This window comes from Rana temporaria, chromosome 7, assembly GCF_905171775.1.
Source record: "Rana temporaria chromosome 7, aRanTem1.1, whole genome shotgun sequence".
Lineage (NCBI taxonomy): Eukaryota > Metazoa > Chordata > Amphibia > Anura > Ranidae > Rana > Rana temporaria.
Window position 1 is genome coordinate 136,718,031 of NC_053495.1, and position 15,663 is coordinate 136,733,693.

General features: G+C 42.9%; 1 protein-coding gene across 1 annotated transcript in view; it reads left to right on the forward strand.

The window, feature by feature from the left end:
- ABCA4 (ATP binding cassette subfamily A member 4) overlaps nucleotides 1-15,663 on the forward strand; it is a 304,087-nt gene that overhangs the window by 223,545 nt on the left and 64,879 nt on the right. The window contains exons 38-39 of the mRNA XM_040359994.1: nucleotides 4,563-4,740; nucleotides 11,026-11,141. Coding sequence (XP_040215928.1) covers nucleotides 4,563-4,740; nucleotides 11,026-11,141 — 294 coding nt within the window. The remainder of the gene's footprint in view (nucleotides 1-4,562; nucleotides 4,741-11,025; nucleotides 11,142-15,663) is intronic.

The window sequence follows — 15,663 nt, forward strand, 5'->3', positions numbered from 1 at the left end:
GCCAACATATGAAGTATTATCAGATAGTGTTTTATGTAACCAGTAAAGAGCCCCTTACACATGGCCATTTTGATGCATCATTGGATTCCAGAGGTAATAATCAGCGGATTCTCTCTGCCAAGATGTCATGGGCATGTGAATAGCAGCGACTGCTCAGCCTATATAAATTAATAACAGGCTGACAGTGGCTGCCATTGTTCTCATAAAGCCGCACATTAAGGGGCAGATCCACAAAGATCTGCACTGGCGCAGCGTATCTGAGATACGCTACGCCGCCGTAACTTACCTGGCTTTGGTTTGAATCCAGAAAGAATTTGCGCCATAAGTTACGGCGGTGTAGTGTATCTCTCGTGGCGTAAGGGCGCGGAATTCAAATGCGGCGAGTAGGGGGCGTGTTTCATTTAAATGAAGCGTGTCCCCGCGCCGAACGAACTGCGCATGCCCCGTCCGCCAAAACTCCCAGGGTGCATTGCTCCAAATGACGTCGCAAGGACGTCATTGTTTTTGACGTGAACGTAAATGGCGTCCAGCCCCATTCACGGAATACTTACACAAACAACGTAAAATTTTCTAAATTTTACACGGGAACGATAGCCATACTTAACATTGAGTACGCCACCAGATAGCAGCTTTAACTATACGCCAGAAAAAGCCGAACAGAAAGGACGTAAAAGAATGCGACGGCCGCTCGTACGTTCGTGGATCGTCGGAAATAGCTAATTTGCATACTCGACTCGATTACGACGTGAACGCCACCCAGCAGCCGCCGGAAAATTGCATCTTAGATCCGACGGCGTACTAAGGCATACGCCTGTCGGCTCTAACACAGATGCCGTTGTATCTTGTTTGGTGGATACCAAAACAAAGATACGACGCGCAAAATTTGAAATTACGCGGCGTATCAACAGATACGCCGGCGTAATTTCTTTGAGGATCTGCCCCTAAGTGTTTACATGTGGATGCCCAATTGCACGGTCGTGCGGCGCTGTACCCAAACACAATCGTCCTTATTTTCACACAAATAGAGCTTTCTTTTGGTGGTATTTGTTCACCTTTGTTTTGTTCTTTTTTGCGCTAAAAAAAAAAAGACCGCCAATTTTGAAAAAATAAACATATATATTTTTTTACTTTCTGCTATAATACATATCCAAACAACATATATATAAAAAGCTAATTTAGTCATCAGTTTAGGCCAATATGTATTCTTCTACATATTTTTGGTAAAAAGAAAATCACAATAGGCGTATATTAATTGGTTTGCACAAAAGTTATCACGTCTACAAACTACTGGATAGATTTAGGGACTTTTTTTTTATTGTTGTTACTGGTAATGGTGGCGATCTGCCATTTTTAGCAGAACTGCGGACAAATCTGACCCCAAATGACACTTTTTGGGCACCAGTGACATTACATTGATCAGCGTTATAAAAATGCACTGATGAATGTAAACATTACACTGGCAGGGAAGGGGTTAACACTTGGGGACAATAAAGGGGTTAAGTGCGTTCCCTCATCGTGTTTTATCTTTAGGGGGGGTGGGCTTACTGAAACATGACAGAGATCATGGTTCCCGATCACTTAGAACAGTAGATCCCTGTCGTGTCACTAGGCAGAAAGGGGGAAATGCGTTGTTTACATTGGCAGTTCCCCGTTCTACCTCTCCTCGCCGAGATCGCGGGTCGCTGGCGGACATCATGTCCGCAAGACCCGCAGGCACACGCGCCTGCTATCCTGCTTTTACAGACTGACTGACTCACGCAGGAGAGCCGACCTGCCACCGTATATCTGCGTGAGCAGGTCAGCAAGTGGTAAAAAAAACAATCAGCGCACATGCCAATAATTATGAGAAATTGTGAAAGTATAGGGAAAATCTGTACACTCCTCTCCTTAAAGTGATTGTAAAGGATCTCCTTGTAAAACAACCCATTCAGTTTAAAATAGAAATGAAAGGAAAAACATGTGTTTATAGATATAAAAAAACATTATAAATACCTTTTTTCCCTTTTTTATAAGTGATCACATTCCCTCTGTTTTCAGTTGCATAAGAGCTGGGGTAGGAGAAGCAGCAGCAAACTGAGCTTCCCAGTAAATTGCTGTGCAGCAGGCTCAGGCTAAGTCTGATCATTGGAGGAGAGCTCACTGAGTTCCCAGCATAACTAGAGAACTGCCCATGATGTGCTCTCCTGCTTAGTCTGATCAGTTTTTAATAATAAAGCAAGGGGACTGGCAGGATCACCAGGGATTCCATATAAAGGAAGCAATACAAAGAGAACAGGAGATTTTCTCATACAAGTACATGGTACAGCATGGCACATATCAGGAATATGTAGTGTTGGAGTAACAAACTCTTTAAATGTGAGCTAGGATTTAAACAAACACATTTTATCTTGCCATGCTCCACACATAAAAATGTGCAACCTCTTACTAGAGCTCATTGATCTCCATACCTCCCAACTTTCTGAGATGGGAATGAGGGACACCTATCAGCAAAAGTATGTAGGCATAGGACACACCCCTTGCCACGCCCCCTTAAAGGAGAATTGTACAAAAAAATAAGATTGGTTAAACCCACAAGTTTTTTGCCACTACTATTTCTTAATTTTGGCTTTTGGAATTTACAAATGCAGCAATTTAGAAATCAGATGAAAGGTTTAGCACTGGGAAACACTTTTTGATAGATAAACAGTGAATTTTATATACATCTGTATAGATCAGACCAAAATGAGGGACACATGAGGAGAATGGGGGACAGAGGGACTTTGCTCCAAATCAGGGACAGTCCCTCGAAATCAGGGACAGTTGGGAGGTATGGATCTCTATAAGTAAAGAGATCAACAGCGCATGTAAAGTAGAAGAACAAACAGATGGCCTTTTCAAATAATTCAGCTCTTGTGCTTCTGCCTTCGTCACACTCAATGCTGTCAAAGAGAATGCTAGCGCCAAACCCCAGTCATTCCACTCGTAAGACTGCTGTTGGAATTCGGAAAAAGCCATGTGAAGGAGGCCTTACCTTACCCTGGTATACACTAGTTTCTGTCACAGGGGTTTGAGAATAATGACCCAAGCATAAAGACACTCTCCAGTCAAAACTGAAATAAAAATTTGAACAGCATGTATGGAGTACAGCCTTTCCATTTTTTTTATCTAGGCCTTTCTATAGAACATCATTCCACCTCAGGTCCATTTGATGAAGGAGCACTATTCCCAAACACACCCACTGCAGATTAGTTGTCTTTCACAAACAGACTCATAAAACATGCCAATACTAAGATGTTTCTCAAAGCCACCAGTGAGATTTGAACCTACCTTGTAGTGTAACTGTATGAAGGGGACATACCCCAAAAGCTTGTCCTGAAAATGTTGGTGCAAATAAAAAAGTATCACGGACAGTACTCAATTGTCTCAAATTAAATTAAAGTGGAGGTTCACCTGGAAATTGCTATTTTTAACCTTAGATTGATGCTCATTTAGTCTAGGGGAATCGGCTAGTTTTTTTAAAATCGAAGCTGTACTTACCGTTTTAGAGAGCGATCTTCTCCGCCGCTTCCGGGTATGGGCTGCAGGACTGGGTGTTCCTATTTTGATTGACAGTCTTCCGAAAGACTTCCGGCGGTCGCATCCATCGCGTCACGATTTTCCGAAAGTAGCCGAACGTCGGTGCGCAGGCGCAGTATAGAGCCGCACCAACGTTCGGCTTCTTTCGGCTACTCGTGACGAGATGGATGCGACCGTCGGAAGCCTGTCGGAAGACTGTCAATCAAGAAGGAACGCCCAGTCCCGAAGACCCATACCCGGAAGCGGCGGAGAAGATCTCTCTCTACAACGGTAAGTACTGCTCGGATTTTAAAACAACTAGCCGATTCCCCTAGACAAAATGAGCATCAATCTAAGGGTAAAAAAAAATTTATGGGTGAACTCCCGCTTTAAGTCCTACTTGTTGCACTTTTGATGCATTTCCATCACAATAGTGCCCTACTGGTGTCAGTGGGAAGAATAGTGCCCCGTTGTTGGTGTCAGTGGGAGGAATAGTGCCCCACTGGTGTCAGTGGGAAGGATAATGCCCCGTTGTTGGTGTCAGCGGGAGGAATAGTGCCCCGTTGTTGGTGTCAGTGGGAGGAATAGTGCCCCGTTGTTGGTGTCAGTGGGAGGAATAGTGTCCCACTGGTGTCAGTGGGAAGAATAATGCCCCGTTGTTGGTGTCAGTGGGAGGAATAGTGCCCCGTTGTTGGTGTTAATGGGAATAATAGTGCCTCATATTAGTGGGAGGAACAGTGCCCTAGGGGCCAGTTAAATGCAAATGAAGGGTTTACAGTTTGGAAACCACTAGTCTAGACCCTCTATTCTGCTCAACAAATTAAACATATTTGGGCTTATTTAGTAAAGAGAGTAGTAATCATATGCGGAAAATCCTCATCAAACCAATAAAGGGTTCATTGTAGCAAAGTAGAACGGTAAAGGATGACTTGCCGATAGTTTGCCATACTGTATGTTACTGAAGTTACCATATTGCTTTTGTTTTTAGATGCTGTCTTTTTCAGTGAAATCTTTTTTTTTTTTTTCAGGCTGACTACTTCAGTGGATGTTGTGGTTGCCATTTGTGTGATTTTTGCGATGTCATTCATCCCAGCAAGTTTTGTGTTGTATTTGATCCAAGAAAGGGTGTCCAATGCCAAGCACCTTCAGTTTGTTAGCGGAGTTACTCCAGCTGTGTACTGGTTCACAAACTTTGCATGGGACATTGTGAGTAATATAGGTTTTTGTTGTTATATTTGCATACAATTCATCATTACAATACAGGAAGGGAGATTTTTCTAAACTGTTTCTGTTACAAAAAAATGTTGTCCAGATTCTGTCATTGGGATAGTGTCAATAGACTTTTTTTTGTGCTAGGGTTCATAAATGTTGCCAACCATTCGTCACATACAGTAGATAATGTTGTATGTGTTATTGTTAGTGTTTGTTAAAAATGTGCTGTGGTCATTTGTCTGAGATATCTGATTAAATAATGAACTCCCAGAATGGAAGATGCAATAATGTAAGGGCAAAATGATCACACTAGTGATCTCTTAAGATATCGCGCTGCGCCTGCTGATTGGCTCCCGCTGTGCTCTGGGAGCCGAGTGTTCCCAGAACACAACGGGGGGTGGAACGGGAGGTGACGTCCTGCCCGCAGTCTGCCCACAGACTGTGGCCGGAAGTGGGTGCAAATACCTGTCTTTAGACAGGTACCTGCACCCCCCTCCCCCTGAAAGGGGTCAAATGTGGCACCGGAGGGGGGGAGGGATCCGATCAGCGGGAGTTCCAGTAGGGTGGAGCTCCGCTTTAAGCCCTGTACACTCGATTGGATATCTAATGGAATCTAATCCGATGGATTTTTTCGTCGGATATCCAATGAAGCTGACTTTCATCAGTCTTGCCTACACACCATCAGTCAAAAATCTGACCGTGTCCAACGCGGTGACATAAAACACTACGACGTGCTGAGAAAAATGAACTTCAATGCTTCCGAGCATGCGTAGACTTGATTCTGGGCATTAGTGGATTTTTGACCGATGGACTTCCACACAGACGATTGTTTTTTTTCTATCGTTTTTTTATCCATAGGAAAAATTTAAAACGTGTTCTATTTTTTTTCACCGATGGAAAACAAACCGATGGGGCCCACACACGATCGATTTGACCGATGAAAACTATCCCCGGAAGAGGTTGATTTACCCTCAGGGGATCAGGCAGAGGGTCAGTCAGATGTTTCTGACTCTGAGGATTCTACCCTGGAGGAACCATTCTCGGCTTCTCCGTCCGAAAGGTTGCTAGTGCAGTCCCTTACTTAGATGGTCCGTTCGGCCTTCAAGTTACCTCTATTAGAGCCAGCATCCAGCTTGGTCTCTTCCTTGGGCTCTTTGAAAGCCCCTCAGACTGGTTATTCCTTTCCGGTTCATCCACTACTTGAAGGTCTTATCTATCAAGATTGGGAACATCCAGATAGACTGTTTCTGCCTCCTAAAAAAAAATTGTTTTATATCCCATGGAGGAGAAGTTCACTAAAAAATTGAGTGTCCCTACGGTGGACGCAGCTATCTCCTGTGTGAACAAGGCTCTGACCTGTCCGGTGGACAACGTGCAGATGTTTAAAGACCCGACAGATAAGAGACTGGAGATGTTGTTAAAAACATGGTTCTCTACAATCCGAGGGGTAGCCCAACCTGCAATTGCAGCTATAGGTATCTGCCAAGCCTTAAAAGACCAGATAAAACAGGTCTTGAAAGATTTCCCGGCTAAGCAAACTCGGGAATTGGCCAACTTTCCCAAGGCATTGTGCTTTGCAGTTTATGCCATCAAGGACTCTATACAACAGTCCTCCCGCCTTACGCTCCTGTTAGTACATATGCGTAGGCTGCTTTGGTTGAAGAACTGGTCTGCTGAAACCCTGTGCAAAAAGCTTCTAGCCGGGTTTCCTTTCCACGGAGAGCGTTTGTTTGGGCAAGATCTGGATAAGTATATCCAAAAAAATTTCAGTGGCAAGAGCACGCTGTTACCAGTTAAAAAGAGGTTTAGGTGTCCCCCCTCCTTTAAATGCCCTCCTCTCCAGTTTCTGGGCCTTCTGCTTCCAGGCAGTTCTGACGGCCTCCCCAAAGGTTTAATGCAGGAGGAAAGCCTCAAGGGCAAGCTCAGGCTCCCAAGAAACCCTGGAACCGTAAGCCGGCCAAGCCTGCGTCTAAGTCAGCATTATGAAGGTTCACCCCCACTCAGCCGGGTGGGGGGAAGACTTCAGCTGTTTGCCGGGGCCTGGCAAAAAGCGATCCAAGACATTTGGGTCCTCTCCACGGTCTCCGAGAGGTACAGGCTGGAGTTGCGAGAGTTTCCTCCACTCCGCTTCCTGGCCTCAAGCATCCCGAAAAGACCCGGGAAAAAGAAAGTCTCTAGCATTGGCTTTGGATCATCTGCTATCCCGAAGGTTGATCATAGAACGGTAGAAGAGCAAGGTTTGGGTTTCTAGCCAAATCTTTTTACCATCCCCAAGCCGAACGGAGGCGTAAGACCCATTCTGGATCTCAAGGCCCTAAACCAGTTCCTAAATATCCGATCCTTTCGGATGGAATCAATTCGGTCAGTGGCCGCCTCCCTGTGGGGAGGGGAACTGTTAGCGTCCATAGATATCAAAGACGCATACATATCTTTCCCGGCCATCAGAAGCTGTTATGCTTCGCGATAAATCAACGCCATTTTCAGTTTATGGCTTTACCCTTTCGGACTAGCCACTGCACCTCGGGTGTTCACGAAGGTGCTGGCCCCCCTGTTGGCCAATCTAAGGTCTCAATGCATATCTATAGTAGCCTATTTGAAAGATCTGTTGCTGGTAGATCGCTCAGTTCCCGATCTAAACCTAGAAGTACATAGAACCATGAAATACCTGGAGTCCATGGGTTGGATTCTCAACCTGGACAAGTCAGCCTTGGTCCCTGTAAAAAGGCTGGAGTATTTAGGTCCACTCAAAGACACAGATCAGAGAAAGATCTTTTTGCCCCAAACAAAGATCGATTCTTTAAGGGAACTTGTCCCGTTGGTCAGTTCAAAGCGTCAGCCTTCCATTCGCCTTTGTATGCGGCTGCTCTGGAAGATGGTAGCCTCTTTCGAGGCCGTCCCGTTTGCCCAGTTCCACTCAAGGAGACTACAACACGCCATCTTATCCGCTTGGAACAAGAAAGCCCAAGCCTTAGACTTCCCCATGTTGCTCTCCCCAACAGTTCGACAGAGCATTTGCTGGTGACTGGTTCCCCAGAATTTGCTAAAAGGGAAGTACTTTGTTCCAATGTCTTGGTGGGTTGTGACTACAGATGCCAGTCTGCTTGGCTGGGGTGCAGTCCTGGAGGAGCTATCTCTCCAGAGAGAGTGGTCGGTCTCCGAGAAATCTCTACCCATCAACCTGTTAGGGCTAGACGAGCTGCCCGAATCTCTATCAGCATGGACAGACAGATTACAGGGGTTCCCAGTCAGGATTCAATCCGACAATGCCACAGCTGTCGCATATATAAATCACCAGGGTGGCATGAGGAGTCGTGCAGCCCAAAAAGAGGTGGATCAGATCCTGATTTGGGCAGAAAAGCATGTCCCGTGCATATCGGCGATTTTCATTCCAGGAATAGACAATTGCCAGGCAGACTTCTTAGGTCACCAGCTGCTGCTCCCAGGAGAGTGGGCTCTTCAACCAGACATCTTCCGGGCATTGGTCAGAGGTGGGCAACACCAGATGTGGATATCAATGCGAAGGTGGACAATTTTCTGTCCCGAACAAGAGATCCGCTCGCTTGCGGAATGGATGCGCTGGTGTTTCCCTGGGATCGGTTCTCCCTAATCTATGCGTTTCCTCCGCTGCAAATGTTACCCCGCCTCCTTCGCAGGATAAACTTGGAAGGAAAACCAGGGATTCTGGTCGCTCCAGCTTGGCCCAGAAAGGCTTGGTACGCAGAGATTGTAAGGATGTCAATAGAACATCCATGGATCCTTCCACTCCGTCCAGACCTGCTCTCACAGGGGCTAATATTCCACCCTTCCTTACGATCTCTAAATTTAACCGTCTGGCTGTTGAAACCCATATCCTAAAGAGGAGGGGTCTCTCTAATTTTTTAGTGTCTACACTAATTAATGCCAGAAAGCCAGCTTCTAGGCTTATTTATTACAGAGTTTGGAAGGCATATGTGGCCTGGTGCGAAGCCCAAAGGTGGCATCCTCGCAGGTATTTCATTGGCAGAATACTGGAGTTTCTGCAGTTGGGGGCAGACATGAGATTAGCCTTGAGTAACATCAAGTGCCAGGTCTCGGCCTTATCAATATTTTTTCAAAGGCCACTGGCTACACATTCTCTGGTTAAAACTTTCTTACAGGGGGTGATTTGTGTTAATCCTCCAATTAAAACCACCTTGTGCCCGTGGGACCTGAATCTGGTTCTCTCTGCCCTACAGAAGCAACCTTTTGAGCCTCTGGCTCACATTCCCTTGGTCCTCTTGACCAGGGAGGTGGTGTTCTTGGTAGCCATAGCCTCTGCTAGGAGGGTATCGGAATTGGCGGCCCTTTCATGTAAAGAGCCATACCTAATTCTTCAAAAAGACAGGGTGGTCCTACGGCCTCTTCCGGCCTTCCTCCCTAAGGTGGTTTCAAAGTTCCATCTGAACCAAGATCTGGTTCTTCCTTCCTTTTTTCCAGAACCTAGTTCTGCAACAGAAAGATCGTTGCATACTCTGGATATACTGAGAGCAGTAAAAATCTGTCTTAAAGCTACTGCTCAGATTCGGAAATCAGACATTTTATTTGTTCTGCCAGATGGTCCTAGAAGCGGACAGGCAGCGTCTAAGTCCACTATTTCTAAATGGATTCGACAGGTCATTACTCAAGCCTATGGCTTGAAAGAAAATATTCCTCTGCTTAAGATTAAAGTGCACTCCACTAGAGCGGTTGGCACTTCCTGGGCAGTGCATCATCATGCCTCCATGGCTCAGGTCTGCAAGGCCGCGACCTGGTCGTCAGTCCACACTTTCACTAAATTTTACCAATTGGATATACGAAAGAGTGGGGAAGGCGCCTTTGGGCGCAGTGTGCTGCAGGCTGCAGTTTGATTCCTCATGTCTGATGGCGCCCGGCGGACTTTGATGCCTCCCTCCCCTCATTTGGCATTGCTTTAGAACATCCCACATAGTAATTACTATGCTTCTCTGTGTCCCGTGATGTACGATAAAGAAAATAGGATTTTTATAACAGCTTACCTGTAAAATCCTTTTCTTGGAGTACATCACGGGACACAGAGCTCCTGCCCCTCTTGATGGGGTTTTTGGGACACGTATTGCTTTGCTACAAAACTGAGGGACTCCCAGTATGGGAGGGGTTATATAGGAGAGGAAACTTCCTGCCTTAAGGGTGTGCCAGTGTCCATCACCTGAAGGTAGACTCTATAACCCACATAGTAATTACTATGCTTCTCTGTGTCTCGTGATGTACTCCAAGAAAAGGATTTTACAGGTAAGCTGTTATAAAAATCATATTATCAAACCATAACTGCAGTTAGTATAATGGATAACATTTAAAAATAAACAATCAGTAAAGTGGTAATAAACCCAAAAACAAAAATGTTTTATATTGCAGTTTATCAAATGTCAGATACCACATCCCCTTCATCAGCCACCATGGCTGTATTATTTTCTTCTGGTGATCTTTACCAGACCATCATAAGAAAATAAAGGGAAAAGTAAAAAAAAAAGCTGTAATATATTAAATTTTTGTTTTGGGGTTTAAACTTGCAGCGGCAAAAGGGAGTTTTACAACACAGCCATTAGTGGATCCTAGCATGCCGAAATACCCACTAGATTCTTACTTTTCTTTGGATGTGAGGGGCTCATTTATAAGTGGACCTTATATGTTTATGCAATGTCTGGTTTAAACGGTGTGTATCCTGTTAAGAGGTGATTCACTTTAATAATGAATAAGGTTTTAGACTCCTTTCACACTACGTTAGCAGTAAAGCACTGCTCATTTTACCTTTTGTAAAGGGACGCTTTTAACCCCAGAGAAGTAGTTAAAAACGCCCATGTTGCGGAGCTTCCGAAGAGATTTTCAGGCGCCTATTTATTGCAATGGGCAGGCACGTTTTGGGAGCACTGTATACTCTCAAACCGCCCCAAAGATGCTGCTTACAATACCTTTTCTAATGTCACGCAAGTGCACCGCCCCAGTGTAAAAGCATGGGAGGCAGTTTTCAGGCACTATTTCTAGCGCTAAAAAGCCTGAAAACTGCCTCAGTGGGAAAGAGGGCTTAAAGTGGAGCTCCACCCAAAAGGGGAAGTTCCGCTTGTTTGCCTCCTCCCCCTCTCCGCTGCCACATTTGCCACATTTCCAAATTTTAAAGATGGTTATCTTGTTATTTATTCATTAGAAGGACTTATATAGCGTCGACAATTATTTTACTTTTACTGTATTTAGTGAAGTGATAGTTATAATACATATTTAAAAAAATAAAAAGTGTTCCTGTGTCTTCAGGCAAACTACGCCATAAGTGTGGCTATGGTGGTCGTGATATTCATTGCATTTGAAAAGAAAGCATATACATCATCCACAAACCTACCAGCACTCATAGCATTGCTGTTTTTCTATGGGTAAGTAATTATACATTTACATGTATTTTTACAGATATTAGAGACCGTACAGCTCTATCTGTGTGTTTACAGAATACAGATACAAATTTTATAAATCATAGTCTCTATCATTTTCATATAGTTCTTCCATCTGAAGTAACTGGTTGATCATAGCAGTTACTTTTCTTCTGTGTTCTAAACTGACCTCACAAGAAGCTGATCTGTGTTTTTATGGTCAGTTTTTATCCTTTGGCTGGCCATTCAGAGGTACAGGACAGGTACATTGTGTATTTGCAGTGTCCTGTCACCCTTGCCTCTACTACCAGGATGCATGGTCACATGAGAGAACTTTTTACCTTGTAAAAAAAGGTAAGAAAGGTAATTTCTGAAGCTAAGCAAAAGCAGTTATGGTGCCTGAATAGCCATAATTGTATTAGAAAGTTACTTCTTTAACCTCCCTGGTGGTATGATTCTGTCTGGAATTACGTACCAAAAGCGGTACAATTATTTTGCAAGGAAATTTGGCGTTTTATACTGTAGGCCTGTAATTTTTAAAATAACTCACTTAAATCTGACCAAGCAAGAGTCTTGTAGGCATCCCGGGTATGATTTTTTTTTTAAAACAAAATTATAAATGATAATATAATAAATAATTATAACAAATAATAATATAATTATAATAAAAATTATTCAATAATGTAATCAACTCAAAATCACTGAAATGTGCTCAGTTGCAGAATTGTCGCTGTCATTATTTTTTTTTTTTTATGACGAATTTCCCCACAAATCGCTATCGCACATTTCTGCAAGTGATTATAATTTATTATCGCTGTTTTCTAGCTGATCTAAAACCATTTTTTACATAAAGGGACACTTTTGGACAATCTACAGTTTTTAGGCAGAGAGAACATTTTTTATTATATAAAAGTACATGTAGGGCACTGGGCAGACCACTAGGGACAAGGGGGGTGTGTATTTTTTACATACAGTACTGTAATCTATAAGATTACAGTATACTGTATGTAAAGTGTTTGTTTACGTCGCAGGGAACGGAGATCGGCGGCACACGGGGACACTGTGAATTGAGCGAGGAGGACCCGCTCGCTCACACAGTGGGGTGGCATCGCTGGATCCAGGGACAAGGTAAGTAACTTGCCTGTGGATCCAGCGAGAAGGTAAGCCGCGCCGCTGCACGCCCTGCACGTCCACCCCGAGCGTGACTCGGGAATACCGATCCTAACATTGAAAACCAACCCCGAGTCACGCTCGGGTTTACCGCCAAGGGGGTTAAAAGCCAAGTCCACCTTTAGTTCAAAATCAATACATGAAGAAATATTTGCAGAAAAAGGGTGCATTTATTATTTATTTATTTATTTATTTATTTATTTATTTATTATTGCAAATGAGCCTGAAAATTTTTGTGTAGCCTCCCATTGAACTCCCCAAGGCATGTGTTTTTTTTTTTTTTTTTACTCCCATGATTGAAAGGTAGGTGATGTGTAACAATGGGGTCACTTTAAGTAACGTTAAAGATTTTATTTCTCACTGCATCACATAGGAGAGAGTTATAGGCATGTGCATTTCGTTTCGTTCCGAATCGAAATTCGGACGAATTTTTCATTATTCGGACATTCGTATGCATACGAATTCCCAAATTGTAATATTAACGAATTAACCGAATCCGAACGAACGTTTTCGAATCGAAAACCCGCGGACGAAATTCGATCGAATTCGAAAACAAATTCTATTCGAATCGAATTCGAAAACAATTCGATTCGAAAACAAATTTGAATCAAAATTGAAAGCAAATTTGAATCAAAATCTAAAAAATATAAATCGATTTCTAAAAGATAATACAATAAAATAGAATATAAAATAATAAAACAATAGAATGAAAATCAAAGAATAGTAAAGAACAGAATGGAATTTAATAGAATGTAATCAAATACAATAGAATATGACCTGGCTTCTTCTATCTATCTTCTATCTATCTTCCATTTTCTGAAATTCTAAATTCATATAGAATGAACTCAAATTCGAATAGATAAATATCAGAAGAGTAGAATAATAAAATATATATATAAATATATTTTTTTCTGCTCTATTCTAATATTTTTCTATTCGAATTTGAGTTCATTCTATATGAATTTCAAATTTCAGAAGATGGTTATATATATATATATATATATATATAAATGTAATTTTATATATATATTACATTTTATATATAACCATCTTCTGAAATTCGAAATTCATATAGAATGAACTCAAATTCGAATAAAAAAATATTAGAATAGAGTAGAATAAAAAAAATATATATAATATATATATAATTATTATTATTCTTCTTCTTATTATTATTATTATTATTATTATTATTATTATTATTATTATTATTATTATTATTATTATACTCTTCTAATATTTTTCTTTTCGAATTTGAGTTCATTCTATATGAATTTCGAATTTCAGAAAATGGAAGATAGATAGAAGAAGCCAGGTCATATTCTATTGTATTTGATTACATTCTATTAAATTCCATTCTGTTCCATTCTGTTCTTTACTATTCTTTGATTTTCATTCTATTGTTTTATTATTTTATATTCTATTTTATTGTATTCTTTTTTAGAAATCGATTTATATTTTTTAGATTTTGATTCAAATTTGCTTTCAATTTTCATTCGAATTTGTTTTCGAATCGAATTGTTTTCGAATTCGATTCGAATAGAATTTGTTTTCGAATCCGATTGAAATATTATCGAATCCGGTCGAAATATTTCCAAATCCGAATGGATTTTTCGAAATTCGGTCGAAAACGAACGAATTCCGAAAACAAATTTAACACATGTAACAAATCTAACTTAACAAAATTAATTAAATAACTAATTAAAACGAAACTAAACAAATTTTTCCCTTTTGCACATGCCTAGAGAGGGATATATATTTTCCGAACACCTTTACTGACTTGCAGACTAGCAAACTCCATCTACAGTACATTCAAAAAGGGCCTGAAACCAGCAACCTGTACCTTTTTTTAGAGGAAGCAGCACTTCCACCAACTCTGAGCTTAGGGGAAAAACCAAATGAGCAAATAGACTATAAAAACGTTTGCTCTGTCTACCACCCAGAAAGACAAAATTTAGATGCATAGGGCAGGATGGCTACAACTACAATGCCAGGCTCCTGCAGACTCTTCCTCTAGCTCCCTGTCCGTACCAGGGTACCAACTTCCAGTTAGAGAGGAAAGGTTGATGAGGAACGATTTTGGTGATCACTGCACTTGTATTCTATTAAGAACAACACGTTCATCCAGGGGAGGGCTGGCAGGGGGGGCAGGGTGGAAATCTCCCCCCGGGATGGTGACACTATGCACAGCCACCAGCCACTACCAAACGCTGTTTTTGCAGAGCAGGAATATGCCTGCTGGAGCTCTGTTAACACAGGTCACGGCCGCTGCTCACCTCCCACTATGAAGCCGTGCCTGTGTCAGCTCCGAGGTAGATGACTGCAGAGCTGAGCTATGTCTCGTCTCACACATAGCTCAGCCTCAGCGCACACCAGCGCTGACATCCTCTTCTCTCTCTGCACAGACACGAGGAAGGATAGAGCTCATCTGCTCCTCCTCCTTCTGAGGCCCCGTACACACGGCCGAGGAACTCGACGTGCCAAACACATAGCTCCCATAGAACAACGAGGAAATAGAGAACATGTTCTCTATTTCCTCGTCGAGCTCCTCGTCGGCTTCCTCGGCGAAATTGTACACACGGCCGGGTTTCTCGGCAGAATTCAGCCAGAAACTCGGTCGGAAGCTGAATTCTGCCGAGAAAACTGGTCGTGTGTACGGGGCTTGAGTCTGCCCAGCCGACACTCCCCGGGCATGTGTGGGCACTGGACAGGAAGTTTGAACCCAAAAAAGCATCAGACAGCCTGCCTGCGCTTCAGCCTCCATCCTGGTAAGTTCACCCTCTCTAGTCTCTCCTGCTTCCCAGTGTATAAAAAGGGGTGCTCTGTGGACTTGTTAAAGGGGAGGGGGCAGGCTTTGGTGAGCAGAGACCCTCTTTGCACAATAGTCCACAGCATGCACACTTAAATCAAGTTTCCCAGAACACCCCTTACATCAGATCTGATGTATATGGGGCCTGTGCGGACTCTGATGTAAGGGGCGCCTCTGTGCGGACTCTGATGTAAGGGGAGGCTCTGTGCAGACTCTGATGTAAGGGGAGGCTCTGTGCGGACTCTGATGTAAGGGGGGCCTCTGTGCGGACTCTGATGTAATCATGAAAAATCTTAGACTGTTTTCCTCGAGCCATCACTTTTCCACGCTCTATGGGCCATTTGACTGGACTTGCCCCCCAGGCCTAAGGCTGCCAGCCCTCCCCTGCGTTCATCTGTTTGGTGCAGGAGGGCTGCAGCTGTTGCACCATGTTGGGATAGCGTGTGCTATTCCCACTGCTGTGTAGTGCATCGGAAAGCCAGCCCAAGAGACAATTGCAGATTCCTCAATAAAAGCTGTGAATTCAAAGAGATTGATGACATATTTTGA